Here is a 19,757-nt window from a genome sequence, read left to right as displayed (position 1 = left end):
GACCTATAAGGTTAAAAAATAAAACAGACAAACCATTCTGAGACCAAGAACTTCCAGAATGGCCATTGAGTTTGTTGTTATGTTGGACATCTATTACTGGGCATGGGCCTGGTCTGTATCCCCAGTGAGACTCTGTTGGAGAAAACCAAGTTTTCATTTGTGGCCGGTTATCAATTGGAGACAGCTTCTGGGTTAGGGATGGGGGATAGTGTTCAGTTCCCCTTTCAGAGTTGGGGCCCAGGTAATTTTTAATCTGATCCTGTGGTGTTTAGTTGCAAAACTAAAAACAAGTTCCTTTAAAGACTTCTATTTGTAGACTCTTTTACACATCAAGAACCGGGTTTTTGTTAAGTCATTTCTTAAATAATTTGTTGGCTCACAGTTGCTAATTTTGAGCTTTGGTCAATGTGTAGCTGTAGCTGGTGCTTCCTGAACTCCTTAGTGTAGCTACAGCCTCAGGAGTCAGTCCCTGGCCGGCTTTGCCTGCAGTGTAGTAGAGGAAAACCCTTCTCCCTTCTCAGGTAGAGTATTTAGAGACATGTGACTTGAATTGAGAAGAACCAGATCAATGAGGGAAATTATGAATACACGTTGAAAGTTCGAGTTGATGCCTATTTATTTATTTATTTATTATTTGAGATCATATGCAACCTGACCTGAATTCCTGGGATCCTCCTGCCTAGCTAGGATTCCAGGCTGTGCTTCCTCCTCACCATTCACAATTTTCACGGTGAGATGGGGTGGGGGAGGGGTGGGGGAAACACTGTAGGTCTGGGGCCTGCTTGATGGCTCAGTGCGTGAAGCCATTTCCTCCTCCGTGCTTGATAACCTGAGTTCAGTTCCTGGGCGTACATAAGCCTCACAGGGTAGAAGGGAAAGAACTGACTCCCACAAGATGGTCTTTGACCTCCACATGAGTGGGTGTGTGCGCGCACAACACTGCTCACAAATATAATGGGAGATGTGACAGTTCTGTGACAGGGTCTGTAATAGGAGTGAGCCCCACTCCCCTCCTCGCGTCTCTAGCAAGGTCTTTACTTTCAGGCCAGTAGGGGATTTGGGGACTTTGAGTGTCGTAAGCGCAAGGTTACAGTCTAACCCTGTTTGGCCTCAGGACTTAACTCCTTTTGAGTGTGTCCAGGCCTCTCCTGTGAACTCTGGCCCATTTGACAATCTGCGTTATCTCTGTTGGGTATCTGCCAAGGCATTTCATTGATTGAGAAAAGGAGGCAGTGGTAAGTTGGTCAGAATGTCTAACTAGAAGGAGTAAACTGGCAAAATAAGAGCTAAGGAAAATGTCCCTGTTCACAGGTTGGTAAATTGAGAGAATGTTTGGCTGGGTTAATGAGGAAGGTAAGATCACTTAGAAGAGAGGTTTAGGATGGGAAACCAAAGCCAGACATTTCTCCTGTGGACTCTGACACTGTCCTGGCTCCCCAGTTTTCAGTTTTACAACTGTGTGTGCTGATGGCGCTCTTACCTGTGTGCCTTGCTATGTCTAGGTGTGCTCTGGAGGCTGCAGGAAACCCCGCACCAGCATACAGCCCCTGTGGTATCTATACTGGCTGTGGACAGTACTAACACTCTGTACTTTCCCTCATATGTAGTATATAAATAGCTATTCTTGTAATGTAAGTTTACATGGATAAAGAGAGTTGATATTTTTATAGGTATTTGTGTGTGATGGCTTACTCTTGGGAAGACTTTCTGGGAAGACAACTTTCACTTGCCTTAGCCCTCTTGCCCTCGGCTGCCCAAACTTGTGACCAGAGCCCCAAGCTCTTCCTCAGAAGAGTGAAAGTCCTCAAACATCCGGCCTCTCCTAAAGTACCATTTTTTTTCTATGTGTGAAATTTGTATGTAGAGCAAATCAAGCCTTAAACTTTTCCCACTCAGCCCCGTTTTACCTGAGAAACCTTTAAATATAATACCTGGTAGGGCGTGTGGTTATATGGGTATACAAATCAACATTTACTGATGATAAAATATTAACAAAGCAATTTTGTTTCTGAGTTTTTATGTTTTAAGAATTTCATATACAGTACTGTATTTCCACTATTTTCATTCCTTCCTCTTTCTCCAGCTCCTCTTGTGCGTCTTCCCTTCTCAAATTGTAAATTTCTTTAATTATGTGTGTGCGTGCGTGTACAAAACCTGCTGAATCCATTGAGTGTTGCTCCTGTGTATACATGTTTAGAGTTGACCACTGAGGATTAGACAACCTGTCTCTCAGGGGCCTTGTCCCTGGAGAACGGACTCTCCCTCATCCAGCAGCCGTTAATTACCTGTAGCTCTTCATCTAGGGGTGGGGCCTTGTGAGATCTTTCCTCATCTACATTGGCAGGTGTTGTCGTGTAGGTCTTGTTTAGGCTACCTATTGTTGAGGTTTCATGGGTGCAGCTCCCTGTCAAATATAGAAGACACTATCTCACAGCAGACTGTAGGGTTCTCTGGCCCTTACAGTCCATCCACCCATCATTTGGGATGATGAGCCTTAGGTCTTAGAGATGCAAACAGTAAGTGCTTCAGAAAATGCAGTATCTTCAACAAATGGCATTGGAGAACAGGTTGACCATGTAGAAAAATGAAATTAAGCTAGTATCTATTACCATGCATAAAAGTCAACTCCAAGTATATCGAAGACTTTAATATGACACCTGAAGTGCTGAAACCACTGGGAGAAAACACAGGCAGTAGCTCCTAAAATAGAGGTGTAGGTAAGGACTTTCTGAATAAGTTTCCATTTGCTCAGGAATTCAGGCCAACAATTGACAAATAGGACCCTGGATCAAAGGCCTTAAACAGCTAGAAGAAAACAGCCAGTATCCTTCAAAATGCAGGTGTGGGAAAGGACTTGAATAAGAGTCTATTTGCTCAGTAATTTATGCCAACAGTTGACAAATAAGACAGAATAAAACTTAAAAATCTGTTGTACAGCAAAAGAAACACACAGTTCAGTGAAGTGGAATCCCAGCATAGAGTCTTTGTCAGCTACACACCAGACAAAGGATTAATATCCAGAATATATAAAGAACTCTAAACCATTTAAAAGAATCAAAGAACAACCCAATTAAAGATAGGCTATGAATCAGAACAGAGAATTTTCAGAAGAAAAAAGTAAAATGACCACGAAATACCTTTACCAGAGTTCAACATCCTTAGCACCTGGGGAAATGTGAACTAACAGCACTTTAAGATGTCATGTGCTCATTTTACCCCAGGCAGAATGTCAAGACCAAGAAAAGGAATGCTGTTGAAAATGTGGGGAAAGGAGAGGCCTTTGAGATTGGTGTTATTACAAACAGGTGGAACCAACTGTGGCGAGAACTCTATTTTAGAACAATTCTTTGATATACGTAGGATTTTATCATTTATTAAAGACAAGCAAGTTTGCACCAGAAATGGGATAGATATGCTTGTTTATTTTTACATGAACTAAATATTATCCAGGACGGTCATATTTTAATTTTATAATCTGTAGTGCTGGAAATACCACTTTATCAATACATACAAAATATCAGTAGCATGTTCATGGCTATTTCAGAAATTGTTGAAAATTCAGTACTAATCTCAGGCCAAAATTCATATAATCATATTTTTTATGAAATTCAAGTCAACAACTCAAACAACATTTAAAAAATCAAACATTTTAGCAAATATATATTAGCACAAGATATATTTAGTAGAAGATACATTAATTAGATACTTATGGGGAATGATGATAGAAAAATAATATGGGTTTATTTTCTATAAAAAACATTAATGCTTCTTTTAAGAAAAGATTTAACTATTTTATTTTATGTGTTTGGGTGTTTTTGCACAATGGTTATGTATCTGTTGCCTCAGGATACCAAAAGAGTGTGTTAGACCTGGAACTGGAGTTACAGATGGTTGTGAACCTCTATGCCTGGGTCTTCTAGAGGAGCAAACCAGTGCTCTTAACCCGTGAGCCATCTCCCTGGCTCACCTTTATGTTTAAGAGTAGGAAATGTTGCACAATAATATTGCACATGTTTTGTTTTGTTTTTGCAATTCATACCGCACAGTAGTCCAATCTAAGCCAAGCTATTGCAGGCAGCATTTGTTGCTCTTGCGCGGTGATGCCATGTGCAATGCTGGGGGCACAGGGGTGAGGTCTGCCAGAAAAGCCAGGGGCTCATTAGGAGTTTGATTTTGAACTTGAGTTTATTTATTTATTTATTTTTTGCTTTTTTTTCCCCGAGACAGGGTTTCTTTGTAGCTTTGGTGCCCATCCCGGAACTAGCTCTTGTAGACCAGGCTGGCCTCGAACGCCCAGAGATCCGCCTGCCTCTGCCTCCCGAGTGCTGGGATTAAAGGCGTGCGCCTCCACAGCCCGGCTCTTGAGTTTATTTTTGATCATTTATTCAGATCCCCTCATTTAGGTCCAGGACTAGATATAGTGCTGAGAGCCATCGTAGAAGATGCACACAAATAATAAACCTTTTCCTTTTGCTAATTGGGTCTTTTGTTTGTTGTTTTCTATGTATCCATGTTCATATGTGTGCCTGTACACATGCAGGCATATGTGTGGAAGCCAAAGATTAGTGTTGGATCTTGCTCAGTTGCTGTTATTGTTTTGAGACGACAGTCTTTCATAGGACTTCGAGTTTGTTGAGTTGGCTAGACTGGCTAGAAAGCCCTACGGATCCTCCTGTCTCCACCTTTCCAATGCTAGAATTACAGGCATCCCTGGCATTTTGGCCTAGTTGGTGGGGATTGAACTCAGGTCCTCATGATTTAATAGCAAACACTTTACTCATTGAGCCATATTCCCAGTTCTCATCTTACTCTTTATTCATTTGCCCATTTTTTTATGTATTGTATCATGTCTCTCTGTACACGTATGCATTTGTGCACGTGTGTACCTGTGGAGGTCAGAGGACAGCTTGTATAGTTGGTTCTTTCTCCAGCTGTGATAAGGGGATCGAGCTCACACTGTGGAGGTCAGAGGACAGCTTGTATAGTTGGTTCTTTCTCCAGCTGTGATAAGGGGATCGAGCTCACACTGTGGAGGTCAGAGGACAGCTTGTATAGTTGGTTCTTTCCTTTCTCCAGCTGTGATAAGGGGATCGAGCTCACACTGTGGAGGACAGAGGACAGCTTGTATAGTTGGTTCTTTCTCCAGCTGTGATAAGGGGATCGAGCTCACACTGTGGAGGACAGAGGACAGCTTGTATAGTTGGTCCTTTCTCCAGCTGTGATAAGGGGATCGAGCTCACACTGTGGAGGACAGAGGACAGCTTGTATAGTTGGTTCTTTCTCCAGCTGTGATAAGGGGATCGAGCTCACACTGTGGAGGACAGAGGACAGCTTGTATAGTTGGTTCTTTCCTTTCTCCAGCTGTGATAAGGGGATCGAGCTCACACTGTTACATGTGGTGGCAAGTATATTTGCCACTGGAGCAACTTACTGGCCCATTTTGCTTTTCAAAGTCCCAGACTGTTACTCTTGAGCTCCGCCACTGACTTACATCCTCAGCCCATTGTCGATTCTATTCCCTGGCTCTTGAATAATGTAGATTGGTGAGAGGAAAGGCTTTCACCTTTCCTGAAACAGCCTTTAAGGAAATTTAAGGGGTGGGGTGGGGTGGCTCAGTGGTTGAGAGCACTGGTTGCTCTTCCAGGAGACTTCTAGATCTTCTCAGCACCCACATGGCAGTTCACAGCCATTTGTTTCTCCTGTTTGCAGGGATTCAGCACCTTCTTCTGTCCTCTTTGGGCACCAGGCACACATGTGGTACACAGACATGCATTCAGGCAAAATACCATGCACCTAAAATTTTAATAAAATTAAGTTTTAAATAAATAAAAGAAAACTTAAGGAACCAGAGAGCTGGCTCAGCAGTTAAGAGTGCCTACTGTTTTCTGGAGGACCTGATTTAGTTCCTGGCACCTGATTTTGGGCAGCTTACAAACCACCGTGTCCTCTGAGCTCCACAGGTACTCATGCACTGTGGTTCGTGCGCACAAGTGAATGCATGTGCACAGAGACACAAGACAATAAATACATAAAAAATTTCCAGCTCCAGAGGATCCAGTGTGCTCTTGCCTCTTTGGCACCTGCTCATTCACACCTACACACCCACACACAGAGATAAAAAATGTTGTAAAATCTTAAAGAAGAGAAGAAAACTCAAGGTGAATACACTTTTGCCGAAGGAGGACTCAAAGAGGATAAGGCAGTTGGTCATCCAGGAGAGTCTCGCTCATCCAGGAGAGTCTCGCTCATCCAGGAGAGTCTCGCTCATCCAGGAGAGTCTCGCTCATGGCTAGTTGAACCCTAGACGCTGAGGTCCTTTCTGGTGATACTCATATACACCCTCCCTCTGCAAGCATGTCTTCCCTAGCTTTCTGTAAAACTGACCCTTATTTCTGCACTTACTTCCTAAGCTTATCCCAACAGTCACCATACAACAGAGTGTTCTTTTAAAACCACGTTTAGTATTAGGAGCCTCAAGCATGTTTACTGAATATACATATGGATATATATGATTATATATATGGATAGATTTACAAAATATTTAGAGTAAAGCTGTACTGTCTCCATCCCTTGTGTCTTCCTTTTAATTGCTTCAGGAGAATGAAACTTTGGCTAATTTTCACTGTTCGTTGTGTTCAGGTATTTTCCTGTACATCTTAAGGGCCATATACATGAAGAGAGTGGTCAATGCTGAGGTTGGGGCATAGAAACATTATTCAGAGATTATTATGCTTTTTGTTAGTTTTGCTTTGGCACACCTTTGAATTCTTTTGTATTTATACTGATTGTTGTTTTTGGAACTTCATTCTGAGATTTGAAACTCCCATCTGTTTGGGAAAATACTGTCCAGAATTTCTGTAAATATTGATTCTCCTCTGTCTTCCCTCCCTTTCCCTCCCCTCCCCAGGTCTCTGGTTAGATGTATGAGAGACTATTTTACTCCTGTCCCCACCCCACCACCCCTTTTTTGAAGTTCTCCTTAAATCCTTCACAGTAACACTTTCATCATTTTAGAAATTTAATCTTGGATGATGTTTATAGGAACCAAAATCTTAGGAAGGAGGGGACAGAAATCAAGTAAGTCCAGCTCTCCGAGCCCTTCCTCTCCTGTGTCTGCACTGATAAACTTTACACAGAAATCGAACTCGTGAAAAATAAGCAAAAAGAAAGTTCTTCATAGATCCGTGTTCTTGCAACATGAACACTAATTTTATTGAATGTCTTGTTAAGTCTGTTTTATCATCTCAGTTAATCTGAAGGTCTTATCAGATAGCTGAAGAGCTTTTTATAGTGTGTATTGTGAAATACCTTAAACCTGACCTATAAGCTTAATTCTCATCTTTTGCTTTAAAGCCCTGAATTTTTAAATTGCTCATTTGATATAGCTAATTTTCACAATTTATTTTACATTTTCCTAGAATTTAAATTATTTTCCCACTATGAGTTTGTCACTGGAGACAGTTTAGGAAGGACAAATAACCAGAGTGTACGCTCTGACAGAGAACGCTCTCCTGAGTCTGAGTGCACAGCTAAGAGCAATGTTATAAAGTGTAAGAGCAAACAATGACAAATGACGATGTGGTATTTATCATGTGGTTTGAATTTATGCTTTAGTACATGCCTTTAAAGCTAGGTAAGATGAAGCTTACCCATCTGGTTTTCTCCTTGATTAGTTTGAGTACTGTTCCTATTCAGTTGACTAATTAAGGTCTTATTTCTTAGGCATTTGATGGTTAGTGGGGTCAAAGTATTCAAAATTATGTCTGCTCTTCGTTACCTGATCTCAGGTCTTCTCCCAGTGCCGTGAGAAGAACGTTCATCTGAATCTACAAATGATAGAGCAGTTTTTTTTCCTTTTTTTTAAATTTATTTATTTATTAAGGATTTCTGCCTCCTCCCCGCAACCGCCTCCCATTTCCCTCCCCCTCCCCCATCAAGTCACCCTCCCTCATCTGCTCGAAGAGCAATCAGGGTTCCCTGACCTGTGGGAAGCCCAAGGACCGCCCACCTCTATCCAGGTCTCCTAAGGTGAGCATCCAAACTGCCTAGGCTCCCCCAAAGCCAGTACGTGCAGTAGACACGGCGGAGCGACACCGCATTCAGACTGGATAGAGCAGTTTAAAGACTTTAGAAGTCCTGTTATCTGAGCCGGGCGGTGGTGGCGCAAGCCTTTAATCCCAGCACTCAGGAGGCAGAGGCGGCAGGCGGATCTCTGTGAGTTCAAGGCCAGCCTGGTCTACAAGAGCTAGTTCCAGGATAGGAACCAAAAGCTACGGAGAAACCCTGTCTCAAAAATCCAAAAAAAAAAAGAAGTCCTGTTATCTGGGTTGATGAGCTTATTTATTCATACTGTTAATTTACTGTTGCTTTTCCCTCTGTAGAAAGATGTCTTCCAGCAATTTACTGTTGCTTTTCCCTCTGTAGAAAGATGTCTTCCAGCAATGACCACGTTTTAGTACCAATGTCTCAGAGAAACACCAACGGCCTTCCTGGAATGAACTCCAGTGACATGACGGCGCTTACAGGAGATGTGTTGAGTTTTCACAACATCACCTATCGAGTGAAAATGAAAAGTGGGTTTCTAGGCCGGAAAAAGACTGAGAAGGAAATACTCTCGGATATCAAGTACGTGTATGAACTCTTTAAAAGACTGCTTTGTTTGCCTGCAGTACCTTCACAGGGCTTCTGTTATCAGCAAGTTATGAGCACTTCATGTCTTTGTACCTATGGATATAGACACATACTTTCATTTCTTTGGTCTAAACTAGGACATAAATTGCTGTATCTCTTGTTAGGCATATATTTTGCTTGCAAAGGAACTGTCAAAGATTTTTTTTAAAATTGTCTCATCTTTTTGAACATTTTAATGTACCATTTTTGTCATGACTTGTAAGTCTTATGTTTTAGTGGTAGAGGTCTGACTTTGCAATTTACAGTGTTTTGATTGCAAAGATGTAGTTGTAACCTCAGATTTAGTTATCCAGTCTCTGGAATAGAAGACCTGTGCGCGCGCGCGCACACACACACACACACACACACACACACACACACAGAGAGAGAGAGAGAGAGAGAGAGAGAGAGAGAGAGAGAGAGAGAGAATTGTGTGTATTTGTACTGAAGACTAGAGACGGCATTATTTGAAGGTCCTGTTTGAATAGATGCACAGTATGTACTGTGAGATGGTACTCAGTGTGTGGATGCGTGTTGTGTGTGTAATGTTGAGGATTAAACTAGAACTTAGTGAATGCTAGACAAGTGTCCCCCCTGAACCGAGCTGTCAGTCCCTTGTGATTCTTTTCAAACTCATCACACACTGAGTGTATCATGTGCCCCAGGCTTCATAGTGCGCTTGACTAGGATGGTGCGCACATTAGCAAAGGAGGAAGTGATTATCTTAGAATCCCCTAGACTAATAAAGTCTAAAAAAGCAAATCTTGCTTTTTTCCCTTATTTTTAGTTCAATTTTTATAGTCAAAGGGACAACTAGGATTAATTAGTATTCTTGCTCACTCACATCTGGTTAGAGTTTGCATGAGAAAGGTCTTTCCTCTGCCTAAAGGGTTTCTAATCTTTCTCTTGCCCTGGGCTTCAAATAAGAGGTGGTGCAGAAAGGATTGCTTTGTTTCCTTATGTTTTGTTTGTGTTAGGTAGTAGCATCTCCATTCAAAATGGTTATCATATTGTAAAAAACCTGAGGAGAATCAATTTTTCTTTGGATCTTCATTTTATCTTTTCTTGTCTGAAAAGAAAACAAAATTTGTTCGTGAGAATGCCCAAGATTTTTTCCCTGGTGTCCAGTCTTTCTATTATACTAACTTTGTCTCATACTCGGCCCCTGAGCTTTTCTTCCTGGTGCTGAAGATCTCAGGAAGAAATCACCATCCTAGTACACGTGTCTGTCATGTAATTGGGTGGGTGGGGGAGGGGATCCATTATACTCTTGCGAAGATTGTTAAGCAAATTATTTTGAGATAATTTCAGAATTAAACTGTAACATGGAGGGTCCTGCTAGTTGGGGGGCTTCTGTCCCGCCCGGTACCCCAAAACTGTTTAGCCCCAAAGAAAATCACACATAGGTCTCCATAAATTATAAGCTGATTGGCCCATTAGCTCTAGCCTCTCACTGGCTAACTCTCACATCTTGATTAACCCATTTTTCTGATCTGTGTTGGCCATGTGGCTCAGTACCTTTGTTCAGTGGGGCAGATCACATCCTGCTGCTTCAGTGGTCTGGGCAGGAGTGGGAGGAATCAACTTCCTCCTTCCCAGAAGTCTCCTGTTCTCATTACATCATTTCTACTTTCTGTCTGGTTTTCCTGTCTATATTTCCTGTCTGGCTAATCAGCGTTTATTTATAATATGATTGACAGAATACAGACAATTCTCCCGCACCATAGCCTGAGAGGCAGAGACAGACGGATCTCTGTAAATTCAAGGATAGTCTGGTTTACAGAGGGAATTCCAGGAAAAAGATACACAGAAAACCTGTCTCAAAAAGCCAAAAGTTAAAAATAAAAATTAAAAAAAAGAGGTTAAAATAAAGCCACATAAAGATAAAAAATACACAGGAAATCTTGATACTGTATGTTATTATGCTCTCTTTGAATTGTTTAAATGCTGAGGAAGGAGCAACAGCTGCTAAAAGATATTTGCTTATAAATACTACAGAATTAATCCAAGATAGGTATCTTAAAAATACCTCTTATGTCAAAATAAACCTTAAGCAAACTGAACTCTTAAGTTGCGTTGGGTCATGGTATTATATCACAGCAGCAGTAGAGTAACCAACACAGCCATATATACTCCTGGATTTCTGTTTTCTTCACTAGCATCAACAACAGTGCATCATCACTGTTTGTGTTGGTATTCCTTTTGGTCCCAATCTGGTTGCAGGAAAAACCTTCAGGGTAATTTCCACTTCTCCTTTACTACTTTGATTTAGTCCTCATTTTTAATATTCCTTTGATACTGAAAGAAGTTCCAGAATCACTGCTGACTTATCCTTCCTGTGACCTGGTCTTGGCTGATGTTCATTTTTTATAGATAATGGTCTATAAAACAATGATAATGATCTGGGTACTTGGAGTTTTCATTGCTGTTGCAGTGCCATTGCCTCTGTGTTTCTGAATGGGAAGAGCTAGGTAATTTACGTATGCATGTATAGACACATATAGACACACACATACTGTTGTTTGAAAAAGAAACCCTGTCTCATATTGAGATGCACACGGATCTTGTTAGGTGGAATGAGAGTGAAGTTGGTAGTGGGTGAGGCTCTGGTGAGGGAGCCGTTAATGGGCATCTATCCTCATCCACATAGCTACTTTCCTAGCTGTGCTTTTCTGTAGCTATCTGTATATAGATAACACCTCATTACCTACTAATATATCAGTTGTAATCTAATACTTTACATTTGATCTGCATTCACATGTTTTCTTTCCCCTCAAGATGTATAAAATTTAGCCACCATTCTTTTCTTTTCTTCCTTCTATCTTGGGGATTAAACCCAGGGCCTTGGATATGCTAGACAAGTGTTCTACTGCCAAGCTGCATCCTCAGTGTTCATTATTCTTACTGAGCAGCTCAAATGTTCTTATTCTGTCATAGTCATAGAATGATGTATCTAGCTTGTGGCTGTCTCTTCTCTGGTTTCCACCCTCTTTAAGGTTATGTTCTTGGGTGCTAGTGTTGGCTGTGTAGAACGTATGTAGTCTTCCTGCCGAGAGAGGGAAGAGAAGTCTAATAGAAGTGGCAGGGAGTTGTTAATGTTGAAGTTTAGCTTTTGAAACAAGGTTTAACGAATGCCAAATTAACCTCAAACTCACCATGAAACCAAGAATGGCTTGAATTATTGATCTTCTTGTTTCTATATCCCAGGCTCTAGGATTACAGATGTGACCATCACATCTCTCTAATAAAAAGGCTTAATACATTATTTGAATAAAAATAACAAATGACTTTTGTGGGCAGATACTTATTTTCAATAAGTGGTTTCCAATTTCTTAATTTATTAATAGAACTTAGTTTAAGTGATACATGAAGATGACATTTACTAATATGAGTATCTTAAGCCGTGGCTTGTTTTGTCTTGTTTTAGTAAAAAAAAAAAAAAAAGAAAGAAAGAAAGAAAAAAGAAAAGAAAAACATGACTTAGAAGTACGAAGCTGTAATCTCACTAGTCAGGAGGCTGAGAAAGGAAGATTTCAGTGTGTTGAAGACCAGTTGAGGCTACATAGTTAGTTCTAGGCCAAACTGGGCTATAGTGTGAGCAAGTGTCTCAAACAAAAGTCTCAATAATAAAATGTAGATTCCTTTATTCAGTAATTTTTGAATGCCTGCTGGGTTCTTGATGTTATGTAGATTTTTTTGCTGCTCTCAGAGACTTTATGTTGTAATTAGGAATTCAGAAACTGGAGTAGTGTCACTGTGTTACTTTCTACTGTGACAGAGGATGAAAAGATACAGCTAAAGTAGCTTGCTCTGAACTGAAGGAATGGGTACATCAGAACCGAGTGTGTGTGTATGTGTGTGTGTGTGTGTGTGTGTGTGTGTGTGCGTGTGTGGTGTGTGTGTGTGTGTGTGTGTGTGTGTGTGCCCGCACGTGTGAGTGCATTTGTGTCTGATAGTAGGGATATGTCCCTCCTTCAAAACTGATATTCACAGCCTTTATCTAGAAACGGAATAGGGTGGAAGGATTAACTATTGCCCACTAAAATGCAGTAGAAATGACAGGGCTCCTTCAAGGAGCAAAGTCTTCATGTGTCACAGTTCCTACTGAAGGCTCTTATGTGCTCATGAGGGAGGACCGCACACGCAGAGGCTGTAAAGCAATAACTCAGAATAGGGAATGGCTGAGATGGGTGACAGAAGGGTGGAGGGCAGGGTGGGGAAGTCAGGAAATTGTAGGCCACAGTAGAACAGAGGTCATCAGCACACTCTCTATAAAGAGCCGTATCATAAATGTCTTCAGCTTTATGAGCCATACAGCAATGTTGTAGCTTTATGGCATGAAGCTGATACAGCTCTGTCCAAATCACGCTATTGATGAGAACAGTGAGTAGGTGATCAGCTGTAGTCTGCTGACTCAGGAGGACCCAGACTTCCTTTTGTCATTTGTTTACCTGCTTGCTCTCTTAGCTTATTCCATCTCCTACTGAAGGGTCTCTGTGTCCATAGCGTACATCAAATAATGGTGGGCGAGTGGAGCTGGAATTGACCACTGCCCCAGAGGAGAACTCTTGGGGCCCAGCTTTATTAGTTTTTTTTTTTTTAATGTCAGAATTCAGTAAGCTCAGAGACCCAGTAAACTACCATAGCACATTACTGTTCAGTTTCTGCTTAGATCACTCTGGATTACTTAGTTTTTATATAAGTATGCATTTTTAAATACTGAAAGACTTTCGTGGCAGTGAATACTTACTGAATCAAAGGTTCTGTTCATTTTTGAGGCAGTTGCTAGGTAGCTGTTGATAAAGGAGATGCATCAAGAGGTATCACTAGATACAGGCTGAAAGTTTACTCAGGCGTCTCTGCCTTCGTATGTTGGACAAGTATGTTGGAGAGTAACACAATAAAAGAGTAAGAGATTTTTTTGTGTTACAACTTGATTGAAGCTTAATGACCTGTTATTATATTTGTCTGATATTTCACTGAGAGGTATGTCAGTTAACAGCATAGGGACAATGTCCATTTCACCTTCATCCCGGCCAGCTGTTGTGTTACTGTGATGTAACAGACAGTAGTAGGTGGTCAGTTCCCCTTGTATTTAAGTGCAGCGAGGCGGACACACTAGAGAGTTTATTGCTCATGACAATGCATGATCATAAGAAAGGTATTTCTAGTCATCATCTAAATGAAATAGTTGGCAGTCTTGACATTCCACTTGGAATAGATGCTGTGTTCTTTGTGGAATACATCTTGACCTCTTTACCCTTTCTAGAGTCTGAACATGATACCAGCATATTGGATAGGCCAGCTAGGGCTTCTCTTCACCATTCCTGTGCAGCTGTGATGGGCTTGCCCTTAATTCTCCTTTCTCTTGCTCATTTTCTTTAACATCTTACTTGTCACCTTTAGGATAAAATTCATACTTTCTTGAATATCATCACAGTCAACAGTGCTGTAATTTTTCCATCTTGGTCAAGCTAAATATCCATTTAGTTTGTTGAAACAGATGGCTGTGAATGTGTGCCTGTAAGTCAGTATTAAACACTTCACAGTAAAGGTGACGGTCTCTTCCAAGAGTGTGTGTTTCCCTCTCTAATTGGCAATACTTTTTTCATTGTTTCAACTTTGTGTGTGTGTGTGTGTGGAGAGAGAGAGAGAGAGAGAGAGAGAGAGAGAGAGAGAGAGAGAGAGAGAGAGAGAGAGAGAGAGAGGAACAAGAAAGAGAAAACAGATACAGACAGACACCAGGACAAACATGGAGGACAGAGGACAATTTTTGGGAGTCTGTTCTCTCCTTCCACCATGGCTTCTGGGGCTTAAACTCTGGTCTTCAGACTTTCATAGCCAGTGTTTTGCCTGCTGAGGCATCTTGTCTACTGTGTGTCACATATTGCATTTATCCTAATACTGGGGCTTCTAGTTAAGGTACTTTGACGTTTTAATCTGATTAGATTTAATAACAAGTATTGATTGTTCTGAACTTAGCTAGGTAGTAAGTGAAACAATTTAAAGATACTAAGCATCACTCAGAAGCTTTATGTACTTTATGTTGTTTTGAAGGCTATATAATAGGAATGCAAAGTCTTTGAGAATCTTACTTCTTTATTTCAGGAATCTGTTATTTTAAGAATCTTATAGTAGAATCTTTCTTACGTACAAGAATTTAAGTTGCTGTTCCTGGGATTGAACCCAGGGCCTCAGGCATGACAAGCATGGGCTCTTCCATTGAGTACTATCCTCAACTCAATGTCAAGGAACCTGGAACATTGGCCATTTTCAAAAGATTAAGTTGTTTTAAAAGCAACTTACAAAACAATAGTAAAAGAAAGGAATTCAGAAGGACATGACTGTTTCTCATAGGTACTCGTGGCTGATAGTCTTTAGATTAGACTTCTAACATCAGCTTTTTTTTTATCTTCACTAGGTTGTTCTATTTGCATTTTTATCTTCCTTTATTAGTGCATTAAGTGCAGGTGTTAACTTTAAAGAATTTCATGTAAAATACAACATTGAAGCAATATGGTTTTGTTTCTAGTGGGATCATGAAACCTGGCCTCAATGCCATATTGGGACCCACAGGCGGAGGCAAGTCTTCGTGAGTATAACATACCTATAAATAAGCCTTTTCTGTTTATTAACCATCCCATTTATGTGCACAGGCATTGGCTGATTATTTGCAGTGTCTGTCTGATCTGGTCTTAGGTGCTGTGGGTAACGTGGGGTTGAAGTATGTCATGATTTTGTGGTAAGGGCCAGAAATACTCATTAGGTCAGCTTTAGTAATAGCACATGATGAGATGGTTGGGATAGAGTAGTAGACCATATTGTGTATTAGTGAGGAGGTAGAAGAATGAAGTAATATTGAAAGTGAAGATGTGTAGGGAAAGTATGATTGAAGTCGTGAATACTAGTTAAACCACATGTTGTCCCTGTTGTGATCTCCAAGTCCATTGGCCAAGAGGGTCATTTTGGGGAGGTCCTGCTACTTAAAGCAATGTTTTCTTGCTTTTATAGCTTGGGATTGGTGGTAGCACATAATGGAAAAGAAGCCGAGAATTTAAAACATGGAAACCTGGTTTTTGTTTTATTTTCCTTGTTTGATTTTTGAGGCAGCGTATCAACTATGTAGCTCTGGCTAGCCTGGAACTCACTATGTGGACTGGGTTATCCTTAAACTCACAACAGATCCTCTTGCCTCTGTCCCCTGAGTGCTGGGATGAAAGGTGTGTGACACCATGCTCAGCCTATAAATTTGTTTTATATAAATGTATCGACTGGTTAAATTTGAACATTAGCAGAAGTTGCATTTCGAGCAGCTAAGCAGTATGGCCTTATGTAGAAGGAAAGACTGTCCTCTTAGTGTAACGTACATGTCCTTCTCAGGTTATTAGATGTCTTAGCGGCAAGGAAGGATCCACGAGGATTATCTGGAGATGTTCTGATAAACGGCGCACCTCAACCTGCCAATTTCAAATGTACTTCAGGCTATGTGGTTCAAGTGAGTATAAGTGGATCGGGGCACTATATGTGAAAGTGCATTTGCTGATAGTGTAGTTTGCTGCCAATTGAATGGAAAACATGATCATAGGACCAACATATTGGCACCAGATTTTTATAATCTTCCTTTCCATGGGGGATGGTGTTAAAGGGAAAGACAGAGATGACCTGGAATGTGACCCTTATGGGGCAGTGATATCAGTTCTGGCTGCTATGTAATTTCTAAAAAATAAATAAAGATAAAGTTTACCCTTCCTTCACCTTCTTTCTTCCCATTATAGATGTCTGCCAAACCCTTCTACCAGGCAGCCTTAAGATGTCTGGTAGCAGTCATTATATTACATGTGTTCTGTTGGGTGTACAGCCAGGCAATGCAAATGATAACACTGTAGGTGTCTGTATATGCAGGTCCTGCAGCCTAAGAGAATGTGCAGGCCACCAGTAGCCAGAGTTTTACCCTGGATGCATTTTGTGTATGGATCGAACTATATGTACTCAAATGATGTTCTTAGAAAAGACTCGCTTACCTCACTAAAATATCCCCTTCTCTTAAGGATGATGTCGTGATGGGCACCCTGACAGTGAGAGAAAACTTACAGTTCTCAGCAGCCCTACGGCTTCCAACAACTATGAAGAATCATGAAAAAAATGAACGGATTAACATGGTCATTAAAGAGTTGGGGCTGGAGAAAGTAGCAGATTCCAAGGTATGAAAACCCCTCATTGTATCATAGCTAGAAAATAGCTTTGCGCAGGCAATTTAACCTTAACTTCACGTTTCCTACAATGTCTGCAGCCAAAAGTAACTGCTTTCTGCATGATGTGAAATAATTGTTTTTGTAAGGTAAGTTAGAAATTAAGATGGGGAAAAAGAACCCCTAATCATGGCTGATTCCTGGAAATGGGGAGAAGTGTCCCTCATAGGGCTGTTTCTGTATGCCCTTCCACCAGCCCCATCCTTCAAGTCACAGCTTGCTCTGTATCGGCTCTAACTGCTCTGCTCCTTCTTCAGGAATAGTTCTGAAACAATAAGGACAAGAATCCAAAGGTCCTTGCTCTGCATGCGTCTTTTGCTGCAATTTGGCTTCTAAAATTGTAGTTGGTCACATTAGGATTTACTTAACAATTTGTCCAATGTTCAAGTTACTTTTTTTTTTAAGTTACTTCTCTGTAGTTTGTCTCTTGACAGTTTTATTTCTCCTCCTTTCCTTCCCACTCTCCTTTTTTTCCTTATCTACTGTCAGTATTTGTTTCCAGACTCCCACATGCTAGGCTTCTTTTTTTTTTTTAACTTTAGAGAGTTAAAAAAACAAATAGAGATACTGCTTCTCCTTTTGAGAGTTATACAGGATCAGGAAGGGGAATTAGACAAAGACAGTGGATGAACTTTACAAATGATCAACCCATATAGTTTTGCTGAGCATTTGGGCATTGCGTGAAAATAGAATGGCTGTAGCTTAACCCTCTCCTGCCCATCCTTATTTTCCTCTGTAGAGGCAATGGATAATGGTGATTGCATGGAACTGTTGCTTCTCTTGGTGCTTGCTAGCAGTCTTTCCTGTGCTGTGTATTTTGTTGGGAAGAATAACCTTGCGATCACATCATTTGGCTTTATTTCTGAATTACTGTGTTTGCTTTGCTATGACACTGTTTGCTTGCTTGATTTTGTCTTCCTAGGATACTTTTCCTTGACTCTGTTAAGTTTTTCTTCTTATGTCCTGGGGCCTCATTCCTGCTCGGCAAGTGCTGCATAACTGGACTATCCCTCCGTCATGTTTTTTACCTTTAAGCAGTCTCTCCTAGAAGTTACTTGTTTGGATATCCAGAAGAAATATAGAGAGATACTTATTACTGACTTTTTAGAATTAATATCTCTAAGTTATTAAAATATTTTATTTTGTAAAACAGTAAGTGTAACACAAAAAATAGTCTGTTTACTATAATGTTAAGGTTGTTAGGTAAAATAATGATATAATTGGCGATACTATTCGTGTAGATTTCCCAGTTGCTAACATCTCAGGCTGTGCTCTCTCCAGCTGTTTCTTACTGGAGGACATAAAAGAAATCTTCATAGTCCCTCACCCTCAGTACATGCCGTGCTCCTGTAAAAACCAGATGTGATACAAGGCATGCAGCCCAGTGGTAGAACATGTGCTTAGCACATGCAAGACCCTAGATTCTATACCATTATCAGCTAGCAAAATGAAAGAAAATCGTATTGTATTTATTCTCTTTTGTCAAATTGTCTTCAAAAGTTTCTTGTAATTCAGTTTTTATTAGGACCTGGTTAAGGTTCATGAATAATAACACTGGGTTATGGCTCCCTGGATTTGTGTGATTCCAGAACCATTTACTGCTTTCTGCGTCCCTTCTCCCAGCCCTTCCTACTGCAGTCCCCACGTCATGACAGTGGGTGGTTGAAAAGGTTGGCCAGTTTTTCTGTGAAATACCCCACTTTCTGGGTTATTTCAGATAAGGACAAGTCAGAAATTCTGCAGTGAATTAGTGTGTAGATAGACAGCATCCAATTGGAGCCCGAAAAGCTCTTAAAATGGTGTAGAATGTGAGCTTTTCTCTCCCTGCTCGTCTACATCTGCGTAGGGACCATGGGGGTGGGGGGAGCGCGAGGGCCAGGTGCTGGGTGATGAATTATTGTCAGCATGCTCCCTTTCCCTCTTTCTTGCCTATTTCAGACTAAAATTTTACTGCATCTTCTAGTGTTCTCATTCATTGGTGAAGCTGGAGGCAGTTCAGAGACAATTGGGGCTGCACAGGTCTGTCTGCCAGATGCTGGTGATGGTGTTCACTCTCGTTGATAAAGATGACACTTGCTTTAGGTTGGAACCCAGTTTATCCGCGGTGTCTCTGGAGGAGAAAGGAAGCGGACGAGCATAGGAATGGAGCTGATCACCGACCCTTCCATTCTCTTCCTGGATGAGCCCACAACTGGTTTGGACTCAAGCACAGCAAATGCTGTCCTCTTGCTCCTGAAGAGGTAAATGCTACAAGAGCACTGATCTTTCATTTTTTCCTATCTGGTCACTCATATGTGAATGGTTGTGTTCTTTGTGTAGGAGATTCAGACGTACATGGAATCTCTCCCTACTTCGTTAAGGGAAAGAAGTGATAAGAAAGATTAAATAAGAGGCGGAAATGATGGCTGTGGTGGGCCTGGGTCGCTGCTTTAAAGAACAGGAAGGTCAAGGAGGATCTAGCGCGTGGACTTAGGACCTGGGAGGAGGCATGAGAGACCTGGCTGTCTCTAGCCACAGAATCTGGCTGGAGGGAACAGCCAGTGGCCCCAAGGCAGAAGATGCCTGATGATATGTCTGGAACATTAAATAGACATGTGAACCTAGTTACCGTGGGACGGTACATATTAGCTATTGTACAGTTAAAACGAAGCACCACAGACTGGTGGCTTAAGAAGACAAGCCAGTCTTTTCCAAGCGCTACTGTGCAAACTTACCACCTGCCCTTTGGTAAACAGTGATGATTCCGTAGGTCTGAAGTGGAGTCCTGGAGTCTTCACCGGGGACTCCCAGGGGACATGCTCATTCCGCTATCCCTAGTCCTCAGACCCACGCTGAGGA

The 19,757-nt window shown here is 41.2% G+C and overlaps 1 protein-coding gene across 4 annotated transcripts in view; it reads left to right on the top strand.

Moving 5' to 3' along the window:
- Positions 1-19,757, top strand: part of LOC142856475 (broad substrate specificity ATP-binding cassette transporter ABCG2) — a 103,563-nt gene that overhangs the window by 60,298 nt on the left and 23,508 nt on the right. For all 4 annotated transcript variants that reach the window (XM_075983958.1, XM_075983959.1, XM_075983960.1 and 1 more), the window contains 5 exons: positions 8,425-8,625; positions 15,203-15,262; positions 16,051-16,165; positions 16,719-16,871; positions 19,002-19,159. In XM_075983958.1, coding sequence (XP_075840073.1) covers positions 8,429-8,625; positions 15,203-15,262; positions 16,051-16,165; positions 16,719-16,871; positions 19,002-19,159 — 683 coding nt within the window. In that variant the 5' untranslated portion in view covers positions 8,425-8,428. The remainder of the gene's footprint in view (positions 1-8,424; positions 8,626-15,202; positions 15,263-16,050; positions 16,166-16,718; positions 16,872-19,001; positions 19,160-19,757) is intronic.

This window comes from Microtus pennsylvanicus, chromosome 8 (assembly GCF_037038515.1).
Source record: "Microtus pennsylvanicus isolate mMicPen1 chromosome 8, mMicPen1.hap1, whole genome shotgun sequence".
NCBI lineage: Eukaryota > Metazoa > Chordata > Mammalia > Rodentia > Cricetidae > Microtus > Microtus pennsylvanicus.
The sequence above is the reverse complement of the archived record's forward strand: the minus strand, read 5'-3'. Positions and strand labels throughout refer to the sequence as shown.